Source organism: Episyrphus balteatus, chromosome 1 (genome assembly GCF_945859705.1).
Source record: "Episyrphus balteatus chromosome 1, idEpiBalt1.1, whole genome shotgun sequence".
Classification (NCBI taxonomy): domain Eukaryota; kingdom Metazoa; phylum Arthropoda; class Insecta; order Diptera; family Syrphidae; genus Episyrphus; species Episyrphus balteatus.
Window position 1 is genome coordinate 124,136,055 of NC_079134.1, and position 21,881 is coordinate 124,157,935.

Below are 21,881 nucleotides of genomic sequence, written 5' to 3' on the forward strand. Positions count from 1 at the left end.
GAGAAATAATCTTAAAAATCGATTTACTCAAAACTATGTTTTTTGACTTAGTGCGTTTTGGCAGCATAGCGACGATATGACTCTTGCTAAATAATTATTAAAATACAGTTTTTTATACAATTCAACAGATTGAATCGGGCTACCTGAATTGGTGTCCCTTAAATCGTCTTATTCATTTTTATCAATAGTGTGTAAATTCTCTGTCTAAGGGAATGAAAGGGAACACGAACTTTTCCAAGGCTTTTATTTCTTCAATATAATTCAGCCATATCTTGGGTATTTATGCCTTGGAATAAAAAAAAAAAATAGGAGCAATTCACTAGAATATTAATAACGAATATACTCTAATCATCTGGCATACAACCATTTTCTTTAATTTGAATAAATTAATTATTACTTAAATTTGCATTGTATTTTTTCAGTTCACTTCATTAATTATTTCCCGCCATTGTTAATATAAATGATAAACAGCATCGCAAGCTATCAAATTGCATTAAACAAATATAAAATAATTGATTCAAAATGACTGAAAATTGTTTTATATGTGAAGAGCCACTTGGCGACAGAGAATCCAAAACGGTTAAATCCAGAGGTATACTAACCTTAATCGACAGAAGTATAGCAAGGGGCCGTAAGGATCATGAAGAATTATTGCTTAGTGTGTCTGAAATAAAACTTCACATTGCATGTTATAAAAACTATTCAAATCCAAAAATACTAAAAAACTTACAATCTCGTCGTAGCCGCGATTGTGTGAATGCTGAAGATATTTTAAATACTTTCAATTTTATGGAAAATTGTTTCGTATGTGGTAAAAAAATAACATATGAATCAGCAAGACCAAATTCCTTGGTAACGAAGCCATGTTTTCAAGTAACAATAATGAATGCATTGACTAACTGCAAAGACGAGTTGGGCAAACAAATATTTGATCGCATTAAAGATGTTCCAGACTTGATTGCGGTTGGAGCGAGATATCATCGAGATTGTGTTAAACTTTTGTATAGTTTTAATCATCCATATGAACCGGCTACTAAAGCCAAAAAAAAAACTGAACTAATTGATAAAGCTATGAAATGCATTGATTCCTACTTCAATGAACATTACAATGAAGGCCAATTCAAACTAACCGAGTTGATTAATTGTATTGACTTGGATTATGTTCCTAGCCGGGGAACAATTAAAGAAAGATTGCTTGAGATTTATGGTGATGATGTTTTGTACTTTGATCACGAGCATAAGGAGACAATAGTACGTTTTCGAGGATATGAGATTGAATCTGAAACAGAAGAAGATGTAATAGAAAAGAGACCTAAAAAACCTCTTAAGTCTTGTAAATGCATAGAAAAATGTAAATCGCGTTTTTGTGCATGTCGGAAAGCTAATGTGATGTGCTCTACTGCATGTACGAATTGTGAGGGAGAATCCTGCACAAACTCGGTGAATTACAGTTGTAGTGATTCGTCTGACGAAGATAATATTAAATTTGAACGTTTTTCGAGGGCAATAAGGAATGCTGAAAATATTAAACTAGAAAAGTCAGATAGTGAAAGTAATCCTGATGACACAGAAGAAGATTATCAACCTGGACCCTCTGTACGGCGATCTAAACGAAGAAGAAAAAATTAAGAGCTACTCCGTCATCGTTACGTCTTTATTGGACTGACCTTATACTGTGTAAGTAGTAGTTGTCAATTTATTTAAATATCGTATTAACATATTTAGATTTCTAAGTACTAATTTTATACCAACAACACCGAAGTTTAAAAATTAACTTTTAAAATTAAACATCTTTGACATTATAGTCCATTGAAATGTTACATTAACCTTGCATTTTGCGTAGGACAAGAGGTTAATGTGCGTATACAATCCAGTTTTCGGGGTTGAAAGCCCCCCGCATTTGGCCGTCATCTTGGTGTAAACTGTCGATGTCTTGCGAAATTTTTTGAAGGGCCATAACTTTTTTTCTACAACTTTTATTGAAAAAATACTCATTTTTGTAACATTTCAATGGACTATTAGGTTTTTGTGTTCAATTTAGTTTTAGTTTTGTGTGCAAAAAGTATTTATGTCCCCTTACAGTTTTCCATAACATTTCCAAAATAAATCTTGAACCCAAAATTTCGAAATTTCACTTAATCTTAAATTTTTTTTTGTAGACACTGGTCTACAAAATTTAATTTTTTTTTTTTTATGCGGACACTAAAATATACTTTTCTATAGTTTTTTGATGTGCTGAACTCGAATCTGAAGTGAAAATATCCTATCAGCTCTCGTTTTTGAAATATTACCGTTAGAAAGTTCAACAAAATTGTTTTTTGACTTATTTTGAAGTTAACAAGATTTTTCCCACATGAACCAAAATATACTTTTCTGAAGGTTTTTGGTGTGTTGAACTCGAATCTTAAGTCGAAAATATCCTATCAGCTCCCGTTTTGGAAATATTACCGTTAGAAAATGCAAAAAAAAACGTATTTTTACTACTTTTGATGTTATGCCTCGATTTGAAGAAATTTTGTTTTTAAATATAAATCATAACGGTTTTAATCAGAACTATTTTCCTTCTTTCAAGACCTGTATAAATCTTTGCAATATCTTTTTTAATGCCCGAGATACCTCAAAATGAAGTAAGTTTGTTTTTATCAAAAAGGAGATGAAAACGTGATATCTGTTTGATACATTACAATAAGCTTGAATTGGCCACGATAATCTCGAACAATAAAAAGATATCGAAAAGATTTGAAAAGATCTGTATTAAAAAAAAATGTCTTCACATAAAAGCATAACCTCAAAAGTAGTTTTTTTTTTACATACTCTAATGGTAATACAGTTGAAACTCGATTATCCGGGACGCTTTATTACTATTATCCGTGATTAAATTATTTGACATTCTTTCTCGACAATAAAGAAAATGTATTTATTTAAACTCTATTATCCGTAATAAACTCTACTATCTGTAACATGAGGACAGAGGGATATCATTCACTTCTCCAAACTAACGGAATTTCATATCTATTGCATCTTACAGGCTGCATCTAGGTTTGTATTAGAGCTCTTGATTTCGACCGGGTAATACCCGTCCTCACAAATACCCGGGTACCCGAGTTTTCGGGTATTACTCGAGTACCCGGGTACCCGGGTATTCGGGTACCCGGGTAGTTCGGGTACCCGGTAGTTTCATGTATTATAATACCCGAGTACCCGGGTACCCGGGTACTCGGGTACAATAAAGCCATTTGTTTGTTTTATTTGGAAGTGTTTGATTTAAGAGTATTAGGGCCATGGGATCTATGATGGGTGGAAATTTTTTTTTTTTTTACCAAAAACCAAAATGATTGGTATATTCTAAGCTACAATTTAAGACAATAAACACTAACATTAGGTGTGTTTTTTTGTTTATCTATATAGATTTTGTGCAAAAAAACGACATCGGGATTTTTGAAATCCATGCAAACATTTGGCACCACTGTACATACACTTTGGCAGCTGTCTGTCAAAAAAGTTGCTGTTGTTTTTTTTTGTATTTAACTTCGAAGTGGGAAGGCCATTACATCCATGTTAGATACAAAAAAAAAAAATTCACAAGAAAACAAAATCCATTTGTATGGCCATGGCATCCATGTTGGATTCAAAAATTTTTTTTTTTACAAAAAACCAAAAATAATTGGAATATTCTTAGCTACATTTTAAGCCCATAACCATTAACATTAGTTGCGTCGTTCTTGTGGTATAAGCGTTTGAAGGTAGCCACATTGATTTTTTTTCGATTTTGAAAAAATCAAAAGTGGAAACTTTTTTATTTTTATTTCTAAGTTTTCGAAAAAACTGTGGTAATTTTATATATATATTTGTTCAACAATCTTATCAGGATCCATTTAAGACTTTGATCTGGAAAATGCATTGCGTATATCTCGAAATATTAACATTTCAATACAACCATGTCAAACAAATTTTTGGTTATTTTTTTCTATGAGAGCTTTTTTCAAACCTCATTTTCTCCGCTTTTTTTTTGATTTAATATTTTGGAAAATTTTTATGGAAATCTATAAAAATCAAAATAAACAAAATGAAAGGTATCTTTGCACACGGCAAGGACCCTTCTCCGGTGGGCATAGTTCGGCCACCCAGAGGAATGGAGACGATGCGGATGTTGCATCATTTGATTTTTGCTAGTAAACCAATTTAAAACTCTTTTTGACGACGATTCTTCGCTTTGACTGGAGAACTGTTTTGAGTTTAATTTTTGCCTTCAATCTTATACCTATGGTGTGTTATTTACCGTTTAAAATGCTCAGTATTAACAATTTTCCTAACAAATCCTTTTTTTTTCTTTTGATACCCGAGTACCCGGGTACCCGGGTATTCGGGTAACTAAACAACCGGGTACCCGGGTACCCGAACTACCCGGGTACCCGAATACCCGGGTACCCGGGTACTCGAGTAATACCCGAAAACTCGGGTACCCGGGTACTCGGGCGAGTACTCGGGTATCCGGGTATCAAGAGCTCTAGTTTGTATTGAATAATGTTCAGTTTTAAGGTATAACTACAACGGCCACTTCTTTGCAAAAAGTCGAGAAGTGAAAATTTTCTAACTCATTTTGTCACAGTTTTTCCGAACCCAAAATTAAAAACAATGATGCAGAAAGCTTATTTTTTGGTTTAAAAAACAATTTTTGTAGTTTTTTCCAAAAACAAATAGCGCTAGAAAGAAATAAAAATTGTTTACTTTTGTAAATTTCCCACTTTTTCACTTTTTAGGTCATTGTAGTTAAGGCTTTAGTTGGAAAACCGTAAGTCAAGCATCTTGGTTATGGCATTTTCTTTGTTAAGGGCAAATAAAAGATCACATAAAGTTTTATCAATACAAAACAAAATGGATTTGATAAATGAACTAAATAAAAGTAGTGTGCCCATGAAAACTTAGCTAAGGGCCAGTTGTACAAACGTGGTTCAGCCTCGGATCAGGAATTTAACCCACCGATTTCGGCGGATTAGCTGCGGGTCAACTTCGGTTCAAGCATGGATGTGGCTATTTTTACCTTGCACCAGTGCTAAACCGGAACCTTACCACCGATTTCAGAAGATAAAAGTTGCTAAACCACGGATTAAATATTTGTACAACTGGCCCTAAAATATACAAAATGGGCAGTCAAAAATAAAGAAAAGATTTTAAATTTTTTTGTAGAGGGTCTTTTTTTTCTTAGTTTTTTTTTTTTTTTATTGTAAGTAAAATTATCCTGAAATAACATATCAGGATATCTATATTGCTATTTCAGCGCATTTACATTAATTAAATCGAAAAACAATGGGTAAGATCCCAGTCACAATAATGCAATAATTATTTTAGAGCCGTTTTCTTCACTAAAAGTTGAAGTCAACTTGAGGATTTTTATTCTCAACTTGTAATTTTGTTTTTCTTCACTCAAAGTTGACAGTTTCAACTTTAGATTCTCAACTCTCGAGTTGGTCAACTTCTGGTTTGCTCAACTTCCGAAAATAGTAGAAGTTGAGGGAGCAAACCTGAGAGTTTTCTGTGAAATGTCATATTTTTTTGATGCTAAATCGTGGCAAAAACTTTTTTAATTCTGTTTTCATAGACAAATTGAGAATTAAACTTATGGAAACACATTTTCCAATCGCAGAACATTATTATTCATTAAAGAATTTTCATACACATTTTGCATCGATTTTGTTTTTACATCCCGACAACATCGCTCTTGCGCGCACACACACACATACACACACTTTTACACAAAAAAAATTATTCCTTTAAAATTAATTTTTGCAGAAAAAAAAGCAAAGCAAAATGCATTTAAATTTATTACTAAAATGAATTTGACATTTTGACAAAAAAAAATTGCACCAGAAATATTCTGTATTTCTTCAATTTAAAATGACATACTCGATTGTTTTTTAAATTTGAAACTGACAGTATTAGTATAAACTGTCACAAATATCCCAGGGATATTTTTCAAACTGGAAGTTGAGAAAAAAAAAGTGAAGAAAACAAATGTTCAACTTTTGTTTCAACCTTCGAGTTAATGTCAACTCTCAAGTTCGCCAACTCTCGAGTTTGCTTCAAGTTGAGCAATAGTGAAGAAAACCGCCCTTAATTTTCTTTAAAGTTATAATATTCGTAATTAATTTCGTGATTTTGTAATTTACATATTGTCGGCACAACGCCAAAAAGCGAATCTGCATTTTTGACATTTTCCTTTTAGTGCGTAATATTACTTGTTATCTTTATTCCGTTTATCGATCCCAATCCTCCATCTGTTGCCTAGAAGCCTAAACTATTAATTTCCTTTGCACGAGATTCCACAAGATTGCTTGAATTTCCAAAACTTTCAAGGCTTTTTTCTCAAAACTACAATTTTCAAGATTCGTGGTTTTGGCTATGTGACCACGATATATACATAGGTATTCCACCAAAAAAATTAATTGTTTGTTAATAAAAACTTAAAAAGATATAAATTTTTTCTTGAAAAAAAAAGTTCTATTATCCGGGATTTTCGATTCTCCGTAATGGGCTCGGTTCCGACCATCCCGGTTAATCGAGTTTCAACTGTATTTCAAAAACGGGAGCTAATAGGACATTTCTGATTTCAGATTCGAATTCAGCACACCGAAAACCTATGGAAAAAGTATATCTTAGTCTCGGCACCAAAAACCTTGTAGACCTGTGTTATTGGTTCGCAAAATACACGTTTCAATTGTGTTTGATAAAATAAATTTAAATGTACATAATATCTATCTAAATGACCCGAAGATACTCGTCTTCTGTCTGGTAATTGGAAGAAATATGGTAATGATCAATGGTGTGTGTATTTGTTATTTCAATAAGCATAAGTGTATCTCTGAAACAAAGCAAAATTTTGATATTATGTATTGTATTTTTGTTTTTGTTGTTTTTTTTTTTTTTTTAAGACACCAATAGAGAAGCCAAACAAGTGTTTCAAGACATTAAATTCCGACATCAATTCTTTTTAACTCCAAATAATTTCCAACATCAAATGTGTAATGTGTTAAAAAATTGATTGCCTTAACCGTTTAGAAGATATTCGTATCCTAATCGTAATGGATACTGGTCATAAGAAAACTATTGAAATCAGTACTGCCGTATTAAGCAAAAAGGGCACATGAGCCAAAAATCCAAAATTGAGTTAAGGGCATATTTGACATCCTGAAACAATGCCTTATTTATATGTTAACTAAAAACAGTCAATGGAGATGAGCACAACGATATTATTCCGCTGAATTCCTTAATAGAAAAATGCATTTATTACTAACTCAAAAAATTATTTAAAAAAAATTAGATACGCATTTGGCAAGGTTGAACAATATATAGTTATTATAACTAGTTATAACTAAAAACTATAATTTTCGTACTACAAATTGCTTAAAATCATTTTTGAAATTGAGAACATTTACAATTTTCAACTCTTTCCCTTGTCAGTAAAATGCATTTATCTCAAAACTACAAAAAAGGATATGCGCCCTTTTTGCTTAGCACGGCAGAGTAGGCATTAGAATTTAGATACGAATATCTTCTAAACGGTTAAAGCAATCAATTTGATGCCAAAGACTTTTTTTTGTAGAACGTTTAAGCCCCTACAAGAATAGATTTGGTAATTAGTCGAATAAAATTAAGCATAAAATTGGTTAAACTTTGGAATCCAGGGAAAGTCGATGAATCTGTAAAACTAGGGCTGAATTCATTAACACATCAAAAATATTTCTGGTGCAAACTTGATGCTTTGTAGGTAAGGTAGTGTTTTCTTTCAGTACAAAAAGTTGTGTTGCAAAGGCAGTGATGCGATTGTGAATTCAGTCGAGTATAGGGCTGCATTATTAAAAAGTCAAATAAGAAAGTTAAAAAAAAAATTCACCGCTCTCGATTACAACAATTTGCTCAAACTTTGTATAGATGTTCTCTAGGACTGTGAGGAAGCAAATCCATGATGATTTAATTTTAAGTTGCGTGGTTTCCCCGCTACACGCATTCGAACATTTGGAAAACGTCATTTTTATGTTACTATAGTTTTGCGTCTATTGAAGATATCGAGTTGATTTAAAATTTATTTTGTTGAAAAATATCTATATTTAATATTTGGTAAGTATAAGCCTCCTACATACATACATATGTATATTAGCCAAGGTTCTGGAGCCAGTCAAAAACCATAAAAATTCAGCAAAATTACCAGTTTTTCAAAAATTGTTTTTAATTCAGGAATAATTACTAAAAAAAATTAGTATTCTTAAGAGATCTTCACTAGACGCAAAACTATAGTAACATGAAAATGACGTTTTCCAAACGTTCGAAACCACGCAACTTAAAATTAAATCATCATGGATTTGCTTCCTCACAGTCCTAGAGAACATCCCTACAAAGTTTGAGCAAAATCTAAAATGAGAGCAATTCCGATTGAACGCTTTCATACGGAATGACAGTAAACGGTCCTTAAAAATTGTTGTAATTGAGAGCGGTGCAATTTTTTTTAACTTTCTTATTTGACCTTTTAATAATGCAGCCCTATACTCGTTTTACAGATTCATCGACTTTCCCTGGATTCCGAGGTATAAATCTAATTTTACTCCACTAAATAATGACTTCAGTGAATTGGACAAATTTGAAAAGTTGTATAATTTTTTTTAACTTTAACCTCGAATATCGTTTCCAAGACGAATATGTCTTGCCCGTTGAAGAATTTTTCAATTTGTTATACAATGGTGTGTGTTATACAAAAACGAATTTTTAATGATTTTCTCAAACTTTGGACCTCGAGTATCTCAGATAAACGGTTAGATAAACGAAAAAAGTGTAGAGGCCTTTTTTGTAGAGCATATGTAAAGAAATCTGCTAAAAAGTCGATATGAGATTGATGATAAAATGGAAAACTGCGAAGCGGAGAGTCCTCCCATCAATATTAAGAGCTCATATCTGGTGCGTATGTTCTAGAGCTGTCTAGCAATCAATTTTTCGGAGCATAAAATTAAAAAAAAGAGATAATCGATTTTGTACTTTTTACTTTTTTTTATTTTCACTAATTCACAAAATGCAATCGCTTGCAAATGGATTCGAAGGTAACTCTAGAACGATCGGCAATAATTTATCAATGGGTCAATTTGTTACATATCCAAATATTTTACATTGTTTAAATTTGAACCAGCATACATTTTTGTTTGGTTTTTACAAACACATATTAATAAAAAAATATCTAGACACTAGATAATCTATGTATCTTTTTATTCATTCAGTAATTTTCTTTTAATACATATTTATTAATTTTTTTCTTACAGTTTACATAAGATTAAATAAATGCAACGGTATCGAATACTTGATATCATCAAAGTCACAATTAGAAAGTTTGGTACAAAAACGAATTCCAAAAATGCAAATTTATTTGTAACTGAAATAATTTCAAACTACATACAGTATACACATTCAACTGATTCGTGACACTATAAATGACAGCTTTAAATTTATATTGATGTTTTTCTGATGTGTGGTGATGGAATTTAATAAGAAGCTCTCGTCTCACATTACAATAAGAAATACTGTTTTTGTTTTGATATGGAAGCCATTCTTAAAAGTATGATTAAAACCGTTAATTGCTTTAAATAAAAGAACTAATCAATTGGTTTTTTTATTTCTAGTTTTAGCAAGAACAATTTTTAGCAACAACGAAGAACTCTGATTTATTATTGTCAGATCCATGCAAAATTAAATAAGATCAAAGATACAAATAATGGTTGGACTTGATTGAAGAAGATAGACATAAAAGTCGCAAATAAACCTATTTTATGAAGAAAAAAATGTTTAAAATAGTTTCATGTGTTTAAGGAAGAAAAAACAAGGTACGTAAAACAAAGAGAAAACATTTACATATATTTTCTATTTTTACTTGCTATACATACATAGGTATTTGTATTTGCATATATTTCTTAGATAAAAATTTTACATGACATTACGATGAAAATTTTTATATTTAAAAAATTATTTATTATAAAAACGGCTCTAAAGATTTTCAAATTTTTTTTTTTTTCTAAAAATTCGTTTTCATACAAGAAATCAGATGAAATACTTTGTTTTGTGATCAAAATCATTAAAAACGGTGTTTCAATAATTATTATAAAAACATATTTTAGTTTTTTTTTTTTACATTATCGGAATTGTTTTATTAAAAGCTTTAAGATAAGAGCAAGTACGTGCGACCCAGTCGTGTATTTTATTTATTTTTTTTTTTCATTTTTTCTTTCTTTGTTTCATTTTGTTTTTTAAGTTAAAGTAAGGCAGTTGTGTCATACAGCTCATTTCTGCTATTCAATTCAGGTGAATCTAAATTTCGGAAACAGAGAGTTGTGTATATTACATATTCTAAAGAAAACTAATTTGCTTAAATTTCATCTTGTTTTCGGGATGAATGAGGAACGGTATTCTGGGAATTTTTCATTTAAGAGCCTTACTCCTGAAAACATTTCGCCAGAAGTTTTCATTCAAAATAGGGCTGAATATGATCTAACTTAAAGATCAAGGCAAGGGAAAGGAAGATAGGAAAGCATTTTTGTTTGTACAGTGCATTGAGAATAATTTGATTGTTATCTCATATATTTTCTTGAAACTTAATTTCATTGGTTCCGGTTATTTGTTTGTATCATCCAATAAACGAAATAAAAAGAAAGGCAGGCCTAAAAACTCCTGGTACAAGCAAATGCAAAAACACCAGCATTCAGTTGGCCTTAGAAATGGAACAATACAAAACCGGGGGGCTTGCCGATTTCTGAGGTCAACCCGGCGAACCCCACAAGCGGATCACTAGTGTGAAGCAGTAACGTGGGATAGTTATGATCCCCTCGACATCGAGATCATAACAGCGCCGAGAAAAAAAGAAGAAGAATCATACAAAAATTCACGCTCCCTCCTTTTTTACTTGCGATATAGGTACTATATACATATCAAGTTATGCATTCGTACAAAAAAAATTTAAATAACATTTCTCCATGACATTACGATGGTAGAGAATGCCAAAAAAGTGGGTCTCGGAAGTCCGTCTGTCTGTCTGTCAGTCTGTACGGATGGACCGATTGATGTCATATAGCGTTATTTGGCGACTCTCCAGAGGGGTTTTTGGAATTAATTTTTTTGGACCAAAAATAACGGTACTTGTCATATACCGATTTTAGTAAAGTTAAAATTGCTCGAAAACGGCTCCAACGATTTTGTTTAAAAAATTCAAATGTTAGTTTTAAGACAAGGTCTATCTTTAAATGAAACAATTTTTTTTTGAAAATCATTATTAACGGTACCTGCCATAGAACCGTTTTTTTTTTCATTATCGATTATCTCATTCGATTTCAACGAAACTTTTCGTGAAGAAGCATTTATATAATTTTAAATATAAACAAAAAATAAAATTTCTAAAATAATAATTGTTGGATTTAAAAAAAAATTTTTTTTTTTTTTTTGAAAAATGAAATTTTCGAAAACGGGGCATTGAATTTTTTTGAAATTTTGTTTTTAGATGTTGATTAGTGATTTCTACAAAATGGCATACCAATTTTATTTTAAAACTTTTTTTCCAAAAAATTATTAATAAAAAATTAGTTTTTTTTTTAAAACAACTCTAACGATTTTGAAAATTTATTTTCTAAAAATGCATCTTAATATATCAATCAAAACTGCATACTTGTTTTGGAGGGCAATTTGATTTCAGATTTTATTTTATTTTTTTTTTTTTTAAACCAAATTTATTTTTTCTTTTATTTATTTTTTTTGTACCCGTATAGTAGGTATATGTACCTACATTTTCCAAATTTCTTTATAAAAAGTCTTAACAATTTTAGCAACTTGAATTCTAAGAGCAAGTTCGTGCGACCCAGTCGTGCATTTTATTCATTTTTAATTCTTCACCACAACATAGTAGTTTACCTTTGTTTTCCTCAATACCATAAGGAGAAACTTCTTTTAGAGCCGTTGAATCGAATTTTAAGCATTTAAGTTCAACATAAATCCTTATGTGATAACGAAGAAAAAATAAAAAAAATAATAAAAAATTATTAAAATTATTTTTATTTTATGTGATAGTTTACGCAGAAGGAAAAGTAGAGAATAACAGTTTATGTTCAACATAAATGATTTAAGTTTCGATTCAGCAAATGGCCTTTAGTGTCACTAAATACACACACCATTTTGTTTTTATACCATTTCTCACTTTTATTTTCTTTTTTTTTTTTTCAGATGAATATACAAGCAGCTAAAAAAACCGTCACGTATGTTTTTAGCATTAAGAATATTTTATTATTAGATACTATCTAAATAATTTTTAACTTTTATTACTATCTACATTTTATAAGCGAGCTTAAAACAAAAGCATTGAATAATTTCCTTAAAAAGCTCAAGTATGAATATGCAAATTTAGAGAAATACTTTTTTTTGAACTCAGTAACAAATCTCAATAATAATGGTGCTTTGGTTAGACCCTTTGTACAAAAGTCAGTAAGAAAATAAGTCGTGTGTAGTGTAAAACCAAACCAACTCAAAATTTGGTAACTTTTTCATTTTCAATCATAGAGATTTTAGATGAATAAAATTTTCAATACCTAATACTAAAATTCAGCGACCATTAGCAATTCGCAGAGATTTATCTTCGAACATGTTGTTTAAAATATCTAAGTTTATTGTAGGCCTTAATTATTGCAGAAGTAGCTGCAGCATAAGCTTCCCAACGTGTATCTGAGAGATATTAAGCCCTCAATTACTTTTAAGAGCAGATTTTAAAGTTTGCCATCTACTAGTTGATGCCAATAAAGTATTAAAAAAGAAAACAACAACAAAATTATAACTCAGAATATAGATAAAACTTTTTTTTTGCCAAAATTAGAATGAATCCGAATTTTTATAAAAATATGACGTGTTTTTCTTACCAAAGAGCCTCCGCATTTGTGATCTTGCATGAAACTCGATTTTTTAAAACTTTCCAAAGATTGGGATTTTGTTTAAAACACCTTTTCACGACTTTAGCAGTGTGCTTCGGGTCATTATTCTGCTGGAATATGTCCATACTAATGGCAGACTATCTTCTGCATATAGAAGCATAACATTTTCCAATATTTAGGTATCTACGTTTCTTTGGTCATTATATTTTGTGATCCAAAAAATAGATCCATTTATAGAAAAAATAGTCCCAAACATTTGATATTACCGTCACCATGCATTCATCCTTCCATCATAAATCCGACCATTAGATAAAAAAAAATATTTTGATTTAGTCTTAAAAAATAATTTTTTCAGTTTATTTTTTGACTTCCTGATTCTTGGTTAGTGTTTCCGAATTCAATGTGCTGTTTTATGTTAATTTTTCTTAGTCATTGCAAATCGTTCGGGATTTAACATTTCAACGACAAATTGGCTTTAATTAAGGTAGATGTTGCAAATAGATCCACATAGTAAATCTGAAATATTCAGAATATTTAGCTATATGAGAATGAGTTTTTGCCCTCCATCTAATTCCTGAACAAACTGGGTGAAAAACTTTCCCACAAATCCCCTTACAAGCTTCCCAATCATTTGTCTTAGTAGAAATAGAGCATTCAATGTTGCCACAAGTTTTACTTAAAGTTTACAAGTTTTACGCTTTTAGATATTATGTTGTAGGATATTTATTACGGACGAGGGGTTGTAACATTTGTTGAAAACTGTCTTTACTTTAAATAGTTTTGCAATGATTTTAAACATGAAACATTTTCTATACAAACTAACAAAATTTAATTTTTGTCTCAATGAAATTGAATATAAAAACGTTTTATATACTTTTGTGTACTGCTGTTTATTTTAATTTGAAACTGTTGCTTTAGTTTTAATTTAACTGTTTTTAGTTTGATGTATCATTTTCGTAAATATTATTTAGAACTTTAAGTTTTAAAACAAAAAAGAATTCTAAATTTGTGCTTCTTTGTTGGCACTTGTGCAAACGTGTTATTATGTAGGTTTTTTTATGTAGAAAAATTGTTTTCGAATAATTAGGAATCGTGTTGAGTCGAATATACAAGGTGTCCCAAAAGTAATGGATCGAACGAAATAATATGTGAACTAAAGGGCTCTCAAAATTCGTTAAATTGTTAGTTTTATACTAGTTTATCATTTTAAGAATAGTTATCACAATGATCCTAAGGTACTAGCTTTTTTTTTTCACTGACCTTTTTTGTTTACATTTGTTTTTTTTTTTTTTACAAATCTTTCACTATAACATTGTTTAATAGTTGGGAACAATTGTATTAATCAAAACATTTTTTATTTCGTTCTCCATTTTGTTACGAATTATTTAGCAGGTCGAAGTTTTAATACAGCTCGATTTCTTACTTTTATTTGAAAGCAACATCCACAAAAAAATTTGTATGGTTTGACACTAATTTATCATTTTAAAAACTTGCGTAGTTGTTGTTTTTTTTTTCTTTTCACTGTCCTTTTTTGCTTACGTCAATATTTATCCGCGAAGATTTATTCTTCTTAGAATAAAACGTACATATATAGATCTCGTGTTTCACGCATATAGAAAAAACGAGACAAACCTCAAGTGAATTAATTATTTTCAAGAAAATTTTGTTCACTATTTATATTTCTTTTGAATAAATCCTCTAATTTTTTATTCTTTCTCACTCATTCACTTTCGTCATATTATCCCTTTACTCACAATTCTTCTTCATTTGTTTTTTTTTTTTTCAAGCTATTCGCCTAAAAGTAATTGATCCTTCTAAGTTTTTATTTTCCGAGCACCACTTTCACTCACACATTATCTCTCTAAAAATATTTGAATTGCAACGAAACTTTTCCTACGTTTACACACACACATTTTGTTGATACTATCTAAAACAAAATTGGAAATCAGTTGATTTCAGTATATTCCTTAATATATTAGCAATTCGCAGACGTAGATCGCATCTCCATATGAATTGCACTTTGTGCTACTTTCGTTTCGTCAATTTATCCCTTTACTCACATTTATTATTGGTTTTTTTTTTTTCAAGCTATTCGCCCAAAAGTACTTCATCATTCTTAGTTTTTATTTTCCGAGTACCGCTTTCACTCACACATTATCTCTCTAAAAATATTTGAATTGCTTTTTGGGACCAATTACAAATTTTACTGTCTCTTCGAAAAAAAACACCCTTTCACCAAATTTTTTTTTATGAAAACTCTTTATTTTTGCTTTCTATCCCAAAATCAATGTTTTTACCAAATTTCATTAGGGTGCAAGCAAATTTTTATATTCGAAAAAATATACTGCTTAAAAATGAACTGAAATTGAGATAAAAATGATGGTTAATTGGAGTAAAGAAATTTATTTGCATTTTGAAAAAATATTCAATGAACTACAGTAGTAACACTAACTGTATTACATAATTAACAAAACATAAAAATAACATAAAAACTCCATTATTAGATAACAGTAATGTAACTTTTTGATGAACAGAAAAAACAATCAAAATGATAATAATCCAAAATGCTCTGATCAGGAGTGACTCAGACTACTCATCAGTCTCTGAAGAGTCATTCTGAAATAATAATAAATACAATAAATACAATAATTTTAGTATAAATAAATAATAGAAATTAAAACAAAAATTGGAGTAATAATAACAGAAATAGCCCGCTCGTGATCACCAGCATTTTTATTCTTTCGACGCAAATCGTTAAGAAATTGTTGATTGCCATTCGAAAAAAGTGATCGTTTATAATTCTGAAATTTCTCACGAACGGTTTCTAAAAAGCTTTCAATAGCCATTTTCATAGGCATTAATCTGGCAAACCACTTAGTAACAAACTTCCCAACCATTCAGTTAGCATTGACAAGAAATTATTGTATATACTAGAGATTTAAATCCATTTTACTGAATTGTTTTGATACTGACATGAAAATTTGAGTCATTTAATCCAAAATCTGCTCTGATTGATTCAAATTAATACCCACCAGTAATTGCTGTCACTATCGCTTGATCCAACGCAGGTCTACGGGGTTGATTCTATAAAGTGTACAAAATTATCTTTAGTGAAAGGGTGTTTTTTTTTTTTTAAGAAATGATGAAATTCGGAACTAGTACCACAAAAACTAGGAAAAAATTGTTACACCAATGAAAATTGGTAAAAATGTTTCATTTATAACAGAAACCAAGAACCCGAAAAGTCTATAAAAATATTTTAGGTTAAAGGGTGTTTTTTTTTTCGAAGAGACAGTCAAATCTGTAATTGATCCAAAAAAGCCAATGATTCATTTTATTTTTGGTTTCGATGACAAATTGAAGGTTTATGTTAAAGTTCTTAGACATTTTACACGAATCAATTGCTTTTTGGGACCAATTACAAATTGTACTGTCTCTTCGAAAAAAAACACCCTTTCACCAAAATTGTTTTTATGAAAACTCTTTATTCTTGCTTTATTTTTGACCTTCACCCCCTCCCTCTTGTCCGCGAAAAAACACCCTTCCACCCAACTTTTTTTTATAGACTTTTTTTGTACTTGGTTCTTATCCCAAAAGCAAACTTTTTGCCAAGTTTCATGAGTGTAACAATTTTTTTTTTTATTTCTTGATTTTATGTACTATAGGTATGCTTGGTGTTGGCATCATTTCTTTTCAAGGGTCCCATGATCAATATTTTGAAATGGTATTTCGTGAAGTTTTAAGATTTCATCTTCGTTGGTTGTAATTTTAATTTGTTTTTTACTCTCACTTTTAAGAACTTTTATTTTTTAAACTTTCGCCTTGATTGCAACATTTGCAAAAGCTTTTAAAGATCTGTTTAGGAACTCTTCACGGTCTTTTTTGAGACTTTTTAAATAATTGCCAAATACTTTAATATTTTTCCAGGATTTAACCATACTGGATATTTTATTTGGACCTCTTAACAAAATAACAAATAAAATCTAAATATAAATTTTGTTAAATGGTGTAGCTTATTAAAAAGACTACCGTATTTTGGTGTCCTATAAACCTTTTCATATGCTACATTTTGCAAATTTTTCATACATTTGGATAAGAATCTGACAAACAATTTTCCATAGGAAACCAGCTTTATCAAACCAAAACATAATAAGATTCCACTTGACACTCTGCAGCTGAAAACTTTCTTACATTGAATTACATATGTGCTTCTGCTTTGTCCCGGATTAAAACCAATTCTGTGCTTGATTTTTCTTTTACGAAACTGTAGTCGTGCCAACGTAGCTACTTCTGCTTTCGCCTTTCAACGTGGAAGCAAGAACTGAAGAGATCTTCTAACACAGCCCTGTACGTAGTTTTCGATTTTTATGATATTCATTTTTTTTAAACACAGTTTTCATAAAACACTTTCCTTTTTTTTTTTTTTTTTTGTATTTACATATTCTTCAGGTTTTGCAGGTTTCTTTCTTGTTTTTTCTTATTTTCTTTTCTTTTATTTTTGTTTCATTAATCACTTCTTCTTTTCTTGTTTACTTTGTTTTATTTGTTTTTATCTCACGGAAATCCCTTTTCACTTTCATCACGAACTTACAACAAAATCACGAAGAAAAAATAACAAAAATAATACGCTTTTATAAATTTGGAGCTCAACTTCACTTGAACTTTAAAATTGAATTACAACAAAATCTTTCTTTATGATCCTATTTGAGCTTTCAATTGGCTATCGTTCGTAATTAATTCAGCTATTTGCTCCTGCTGTCTATTAGCATGACGTACCTCAACTGCAAAAATCTAACTTAAATTTTCCACACAGGCAGTTGACAATAAACCAGCATTTTCTCTATGATTCAGTATTTGCCGTCATCAGCATTCCCAAGGCATTGCATTCACCTTGGAAAATTGAATGAATAACGCCATCTACTGTTTTTTGATTATCAAATGATTTTGGTCCTCTTATTACATGTAATAATATGCGTAAATAATAACATTTTCTAGCTTTTGGGTGAACATTATAAATTCTACCTAATTCCTCAGATTTAACAATACCTGGCCAGCCATTAATTTCTTTGAATTATATATCACCAATTTATGAGAAAGTTTGAGAAAATTGTTCAATATTGTTTCACTTTATCCAATGCACCCGATCCCTGCTGTACTCAACAATTTCGAGGTCTTTTTCGATGTGTTGATCTGTGTTAAATCCAAAACTGTTTTGGTCATACATTATTTCATTATGCGAGATTTCATAAATGTTTTAAGTGTTCATTTTTACATACTATTTCATAGCGCCTCTTTGAATTATATTGATGGTCTTTTGAAAGAAATCCTTCAACTCAGTTTCTGAATAAGTCGATTCGCAATATTTCACCAATTTATGAAAAAAAAAATTAATGTACATATTCACAAATCTGCTGAAGTTTTCGTTTTGCTTTTTTCGTGACCACGAAACGAGTAAATAATTTACGTGTAAGAAATGAATCAACAATCCTGTTGCTAATATTGTAGGTATCAACGTTGATCACTTTTTGCCTCCATGACTTCCTACGTTGTGAATGCTCCTAGCATTTCTACTTACTTGAAATTATAATGGTTGTCCTTTTTTGTAATGCTGCCTTTTTTAGGGTATAATTTAAAAAAAAATAATTACAATTTAAGAAAGTACTTCTTCACACCACTGAACTAAGATGGATGGCGTGGCATCAGTTTCTACTAAGCACACCCACGTGGTTCGGCATGCATTGGCTGAGATTAAGGTCTTACTAAGACTTTTTGAGGTGGTAGAATCAAATGGAGTGATCTAATGGATATTTTTTTTTATCAAGTGGTTCACCTGTTATTGCATAGCATAACCTTCTCTTCTCTTTTATCCTGTTCTCTTTCATCCATTTTGTAATAAATTAAATAAATTCAAGTTTGAGCGAATATATTACACTCACCATGACAAAACATTAAAGGATATTGCATTGTCCTGTCTTAATAAAACTGACCAAATACTTAGAAGGCTGGCAACCATTACCCAGTAATTTCCATTTTTTTTTTTTGTAATTATACATTTATTTTTTACACTTCCTCACACTAGTTTATATTATATATGTACATAAGTTTTGTTTGCAAGACAAAAACATGATTTATCCACTATATGAATGAAAAGGATGAGACACTTTTAACAACGAGAACATTAGAATCAGAGTGAACGTCTGTCTCCATCCTAAAATTTTTTTCGGGTAGGAATGACATATCTGAATTCCTCGCTATGGGGATGAAATTGAACCAATTTTGTTTTCTTTTTTTTTTTGAAGTAATATTTCTTTTGCTGCGTTGGAGCAACAATTTACTTTTTGACAATTAATGGTCAAAAGAATTAATTATTATAATGATCATCATCATCATATACAGGGTGTCCCAAAAGTAATGGATCAAACGAAGTATGCTGATTGGGGATCTTAAGGGCTCTCAGAATTTGGTAACTTATTCATCCCAAATCCTTACGGTTTTCGATTTAATGCAATTCTTGTGAAATTTCGAAAAATCCCTACTTTGCAACAGTATTTTGCTTCCTGCGCCCACTATTGATTTTTGTTTTTTTTTAATTCTTTTACAAAAACATTGCCAAATAATTAGGAACAATTAATTAATCAAAATATTTTTTATTCCATACGCCATTTCGATGCAAATTAACTAACAGTTTCAAGTTTTATAAAAAATCAGTTTCTTACTTTTTTTTTAGAGCAACACCGTTAAAAAAATTTGTACGGTATAAGAATGGTTTATTATTTTAAAAAGTTGCCCTGTTATTGTAGTTTTCAAAAAAGTATAAAAGTTACCAAAGTTGCAGTTAGATCTCAAAATATTACAATTTGAATTCAACAAAACAGGGTTTTTCAGAGCAAAAAAACAAACAAAAATAGAGGCTTTTGTTCAAAGAAAAATAAACAAATAACAGTTCGAGAAAATGTGTTTATTTTTGGTTGTTTTTTGTTCTGAAAAACCCTGTTTTGTTGAATTCAAATTGTAATATTTTGCGATCTAACAGCAACTTTGGTAACTTTTATACTTTTTTGAAAACTACAATAACAGGGCAACTTTTTAAAATAATAAACCATTCTTATACCGTACAAATTTTTTTAACGGTGTTGCTCTCAAAAAAAAGTAAGAAACTGATTTTTTATAAAACTTGAAACTGTTAGTTAATTTGCATCGAAATGGCGTATGGAATAAAAAATATTTTGATTAATTAATTGTTCCTAATTATTTGGCAATGTTTTTGTAAAAGAATTTAAAAAAACAAAAATCAATAGTGGGCGCAGGAAGCAAAATACTGTTGCAAAGTAGGGATTTTTCGAAATTTCACAAGAATTGCATTAAATCGAAAACCGTAAGGATTTGGGATGAACAAGTTACCAAATTCTGAGAGCCCTTAAGTTGGCCTATCAGCATATTTCGTTTGATCCATTACTTTTGGGACACCCTGTATATTATTTATATAGTCGTTGTCCGTTTTACAGGGCTCCCACTGAACCGATTTTAATAAATTATAACCTTAACAAACGCGGAATTTCTTTCACACACAAACAAGTTAATTAAATTGTATAAATGTTTATTTTTGATAAAAGAAATTCTATTTTTTTTTCTAATTCAAATACAATTCTTTTGCTATATGAAAAAAAAAAAAGAAAGACAGGCGCCATTTCCTGAGAACCACTGAATTCACTTCTCACGTTGAGGGCATTTGAAGATCTAACTCTCTTCCTTTATGTTTGATGTAGTTGCCCTTTACATTCATGCCTTTCTTTCTGATAATTGCACAGTGAAACCTTACACATGAATTCGATACTGGAAGCAGTATCTTCAAATTACATAATAACATGTTTTGAAAATTACTCTTAATTTTTTTTGTGTTTGATTTATTCATCATTGTCGTTTATTTTTTTTTTTTTTTCATGACATTGATGACTAAGAGTTTCTTATCATCTCAATCGTTGATTTTTTGTTTCTCCAAACGATGTAAAATGACTCCATTCACTTTTTATTAAAGTCCAAGCCTCATGCCTGTCTCATGAAAGCCTGCACAGTCTTTTGTTAAATTCTTTTTTACACCACTTTTTTTTTACATTGGTTATATCTTTTCCTGGTCCTGGGATTTCTAGTACTCCGACATTTGCTCAATTCACAGTTGTGTTGTTTTAGTCCGTGAAAGCAAGATGGTTCCGTATACATATTTTGAGCTTGATTTCCAATTGTATTCCTGAAGACTTGTGTTGCTTTTTTAAAGGACAACTTCTCAAAACAACTAGGCTGCATATATATGCGCCTTGTTTACCATCTCTCCATTAATATAATATTCAAAATTCATATTCAGTCCTCTAAGGGTGAACACCATGACCTTTGACGCTAGGAGATTCTTCTTCCTTTTATCGGCCCTGTTATGATCTCGGTGTCGAGGGGATCATGGATGATTCCGATTCCGTTCCATAGTAGAACATCTTGTAATTTTTTTTTTCCTTGTATCCAAGAAACGGTCCCCATTTCCCGTGTTTCGCCATTTAGTTTCTTGGACACTCAAGACGTCTACTCGTCTTCTTATCATCATCTCTTCAAAGCTCGAAACTTCGATCTGCCAACGTTCCAACTCGCAACTATCAGATTTTGTCTAATCTGCGGCATTACTTAGCTAGCCCCCGGAATCCGTCTAGCTCTGACCGGAGCATTGCTGCTCGGTCCAGGATCAGTACCATTTGTAATAATGGTAGTGCCTGGCGGGGTAGTATCATTTCCTTGGCCGAGTACTTCCATAATGCTTCAGTTCACAAAACCTGGGAAACTTTTTGTTGTTGTCGTTGTTTTGTTTCGACGCGTGCATGTTCCAGTTTTGTAGCCAATTCATCGAACAGCAAAACACTCTTCCCATATCCATTGGTGTAATGCCTTTCACTTTTTTACTTT

General features: G+C 30.8%; 1 protein-coding gene across 2 annotated transcripts in view; it reads left to right on the plus strand.

Moving 5' to 3' along the window:
• Positions 1–17,889, plus strand: part of LOC129907479 (uncharacterized) — a 53,282-nt gene extending 35,393 nt beyond the window's left edge. For both annotated transcript variants that reach the window (XM_055983737.1, XM_055983736.1), the window contains exons 2-5: positions 423–1,677; positions 9,303–9,595; positions 9,660–9,860; positions 12,241–17,889. In XM_055983737.1, the coding sequence (XP_055839712.1) occupies positions 523–1,629 (1,107 nt within the window). In that variant the 5' untranslated portion in view covers positions 423–522 and the 3' untranslated portion in view covers positions 1,630–1,677; positions 9,303–9,595; positions 9,660–9,860; positions 12,241–17,889. The remainder of the gene's footprint in view (positions 1–422; positions 1,678–9,302; positions 9,596–9,659; positions 9,861–12,240) is intronic.
• The last annotated feature ends 3,992 nt before the right edge of the window (positions 17,890–21,881 follow it).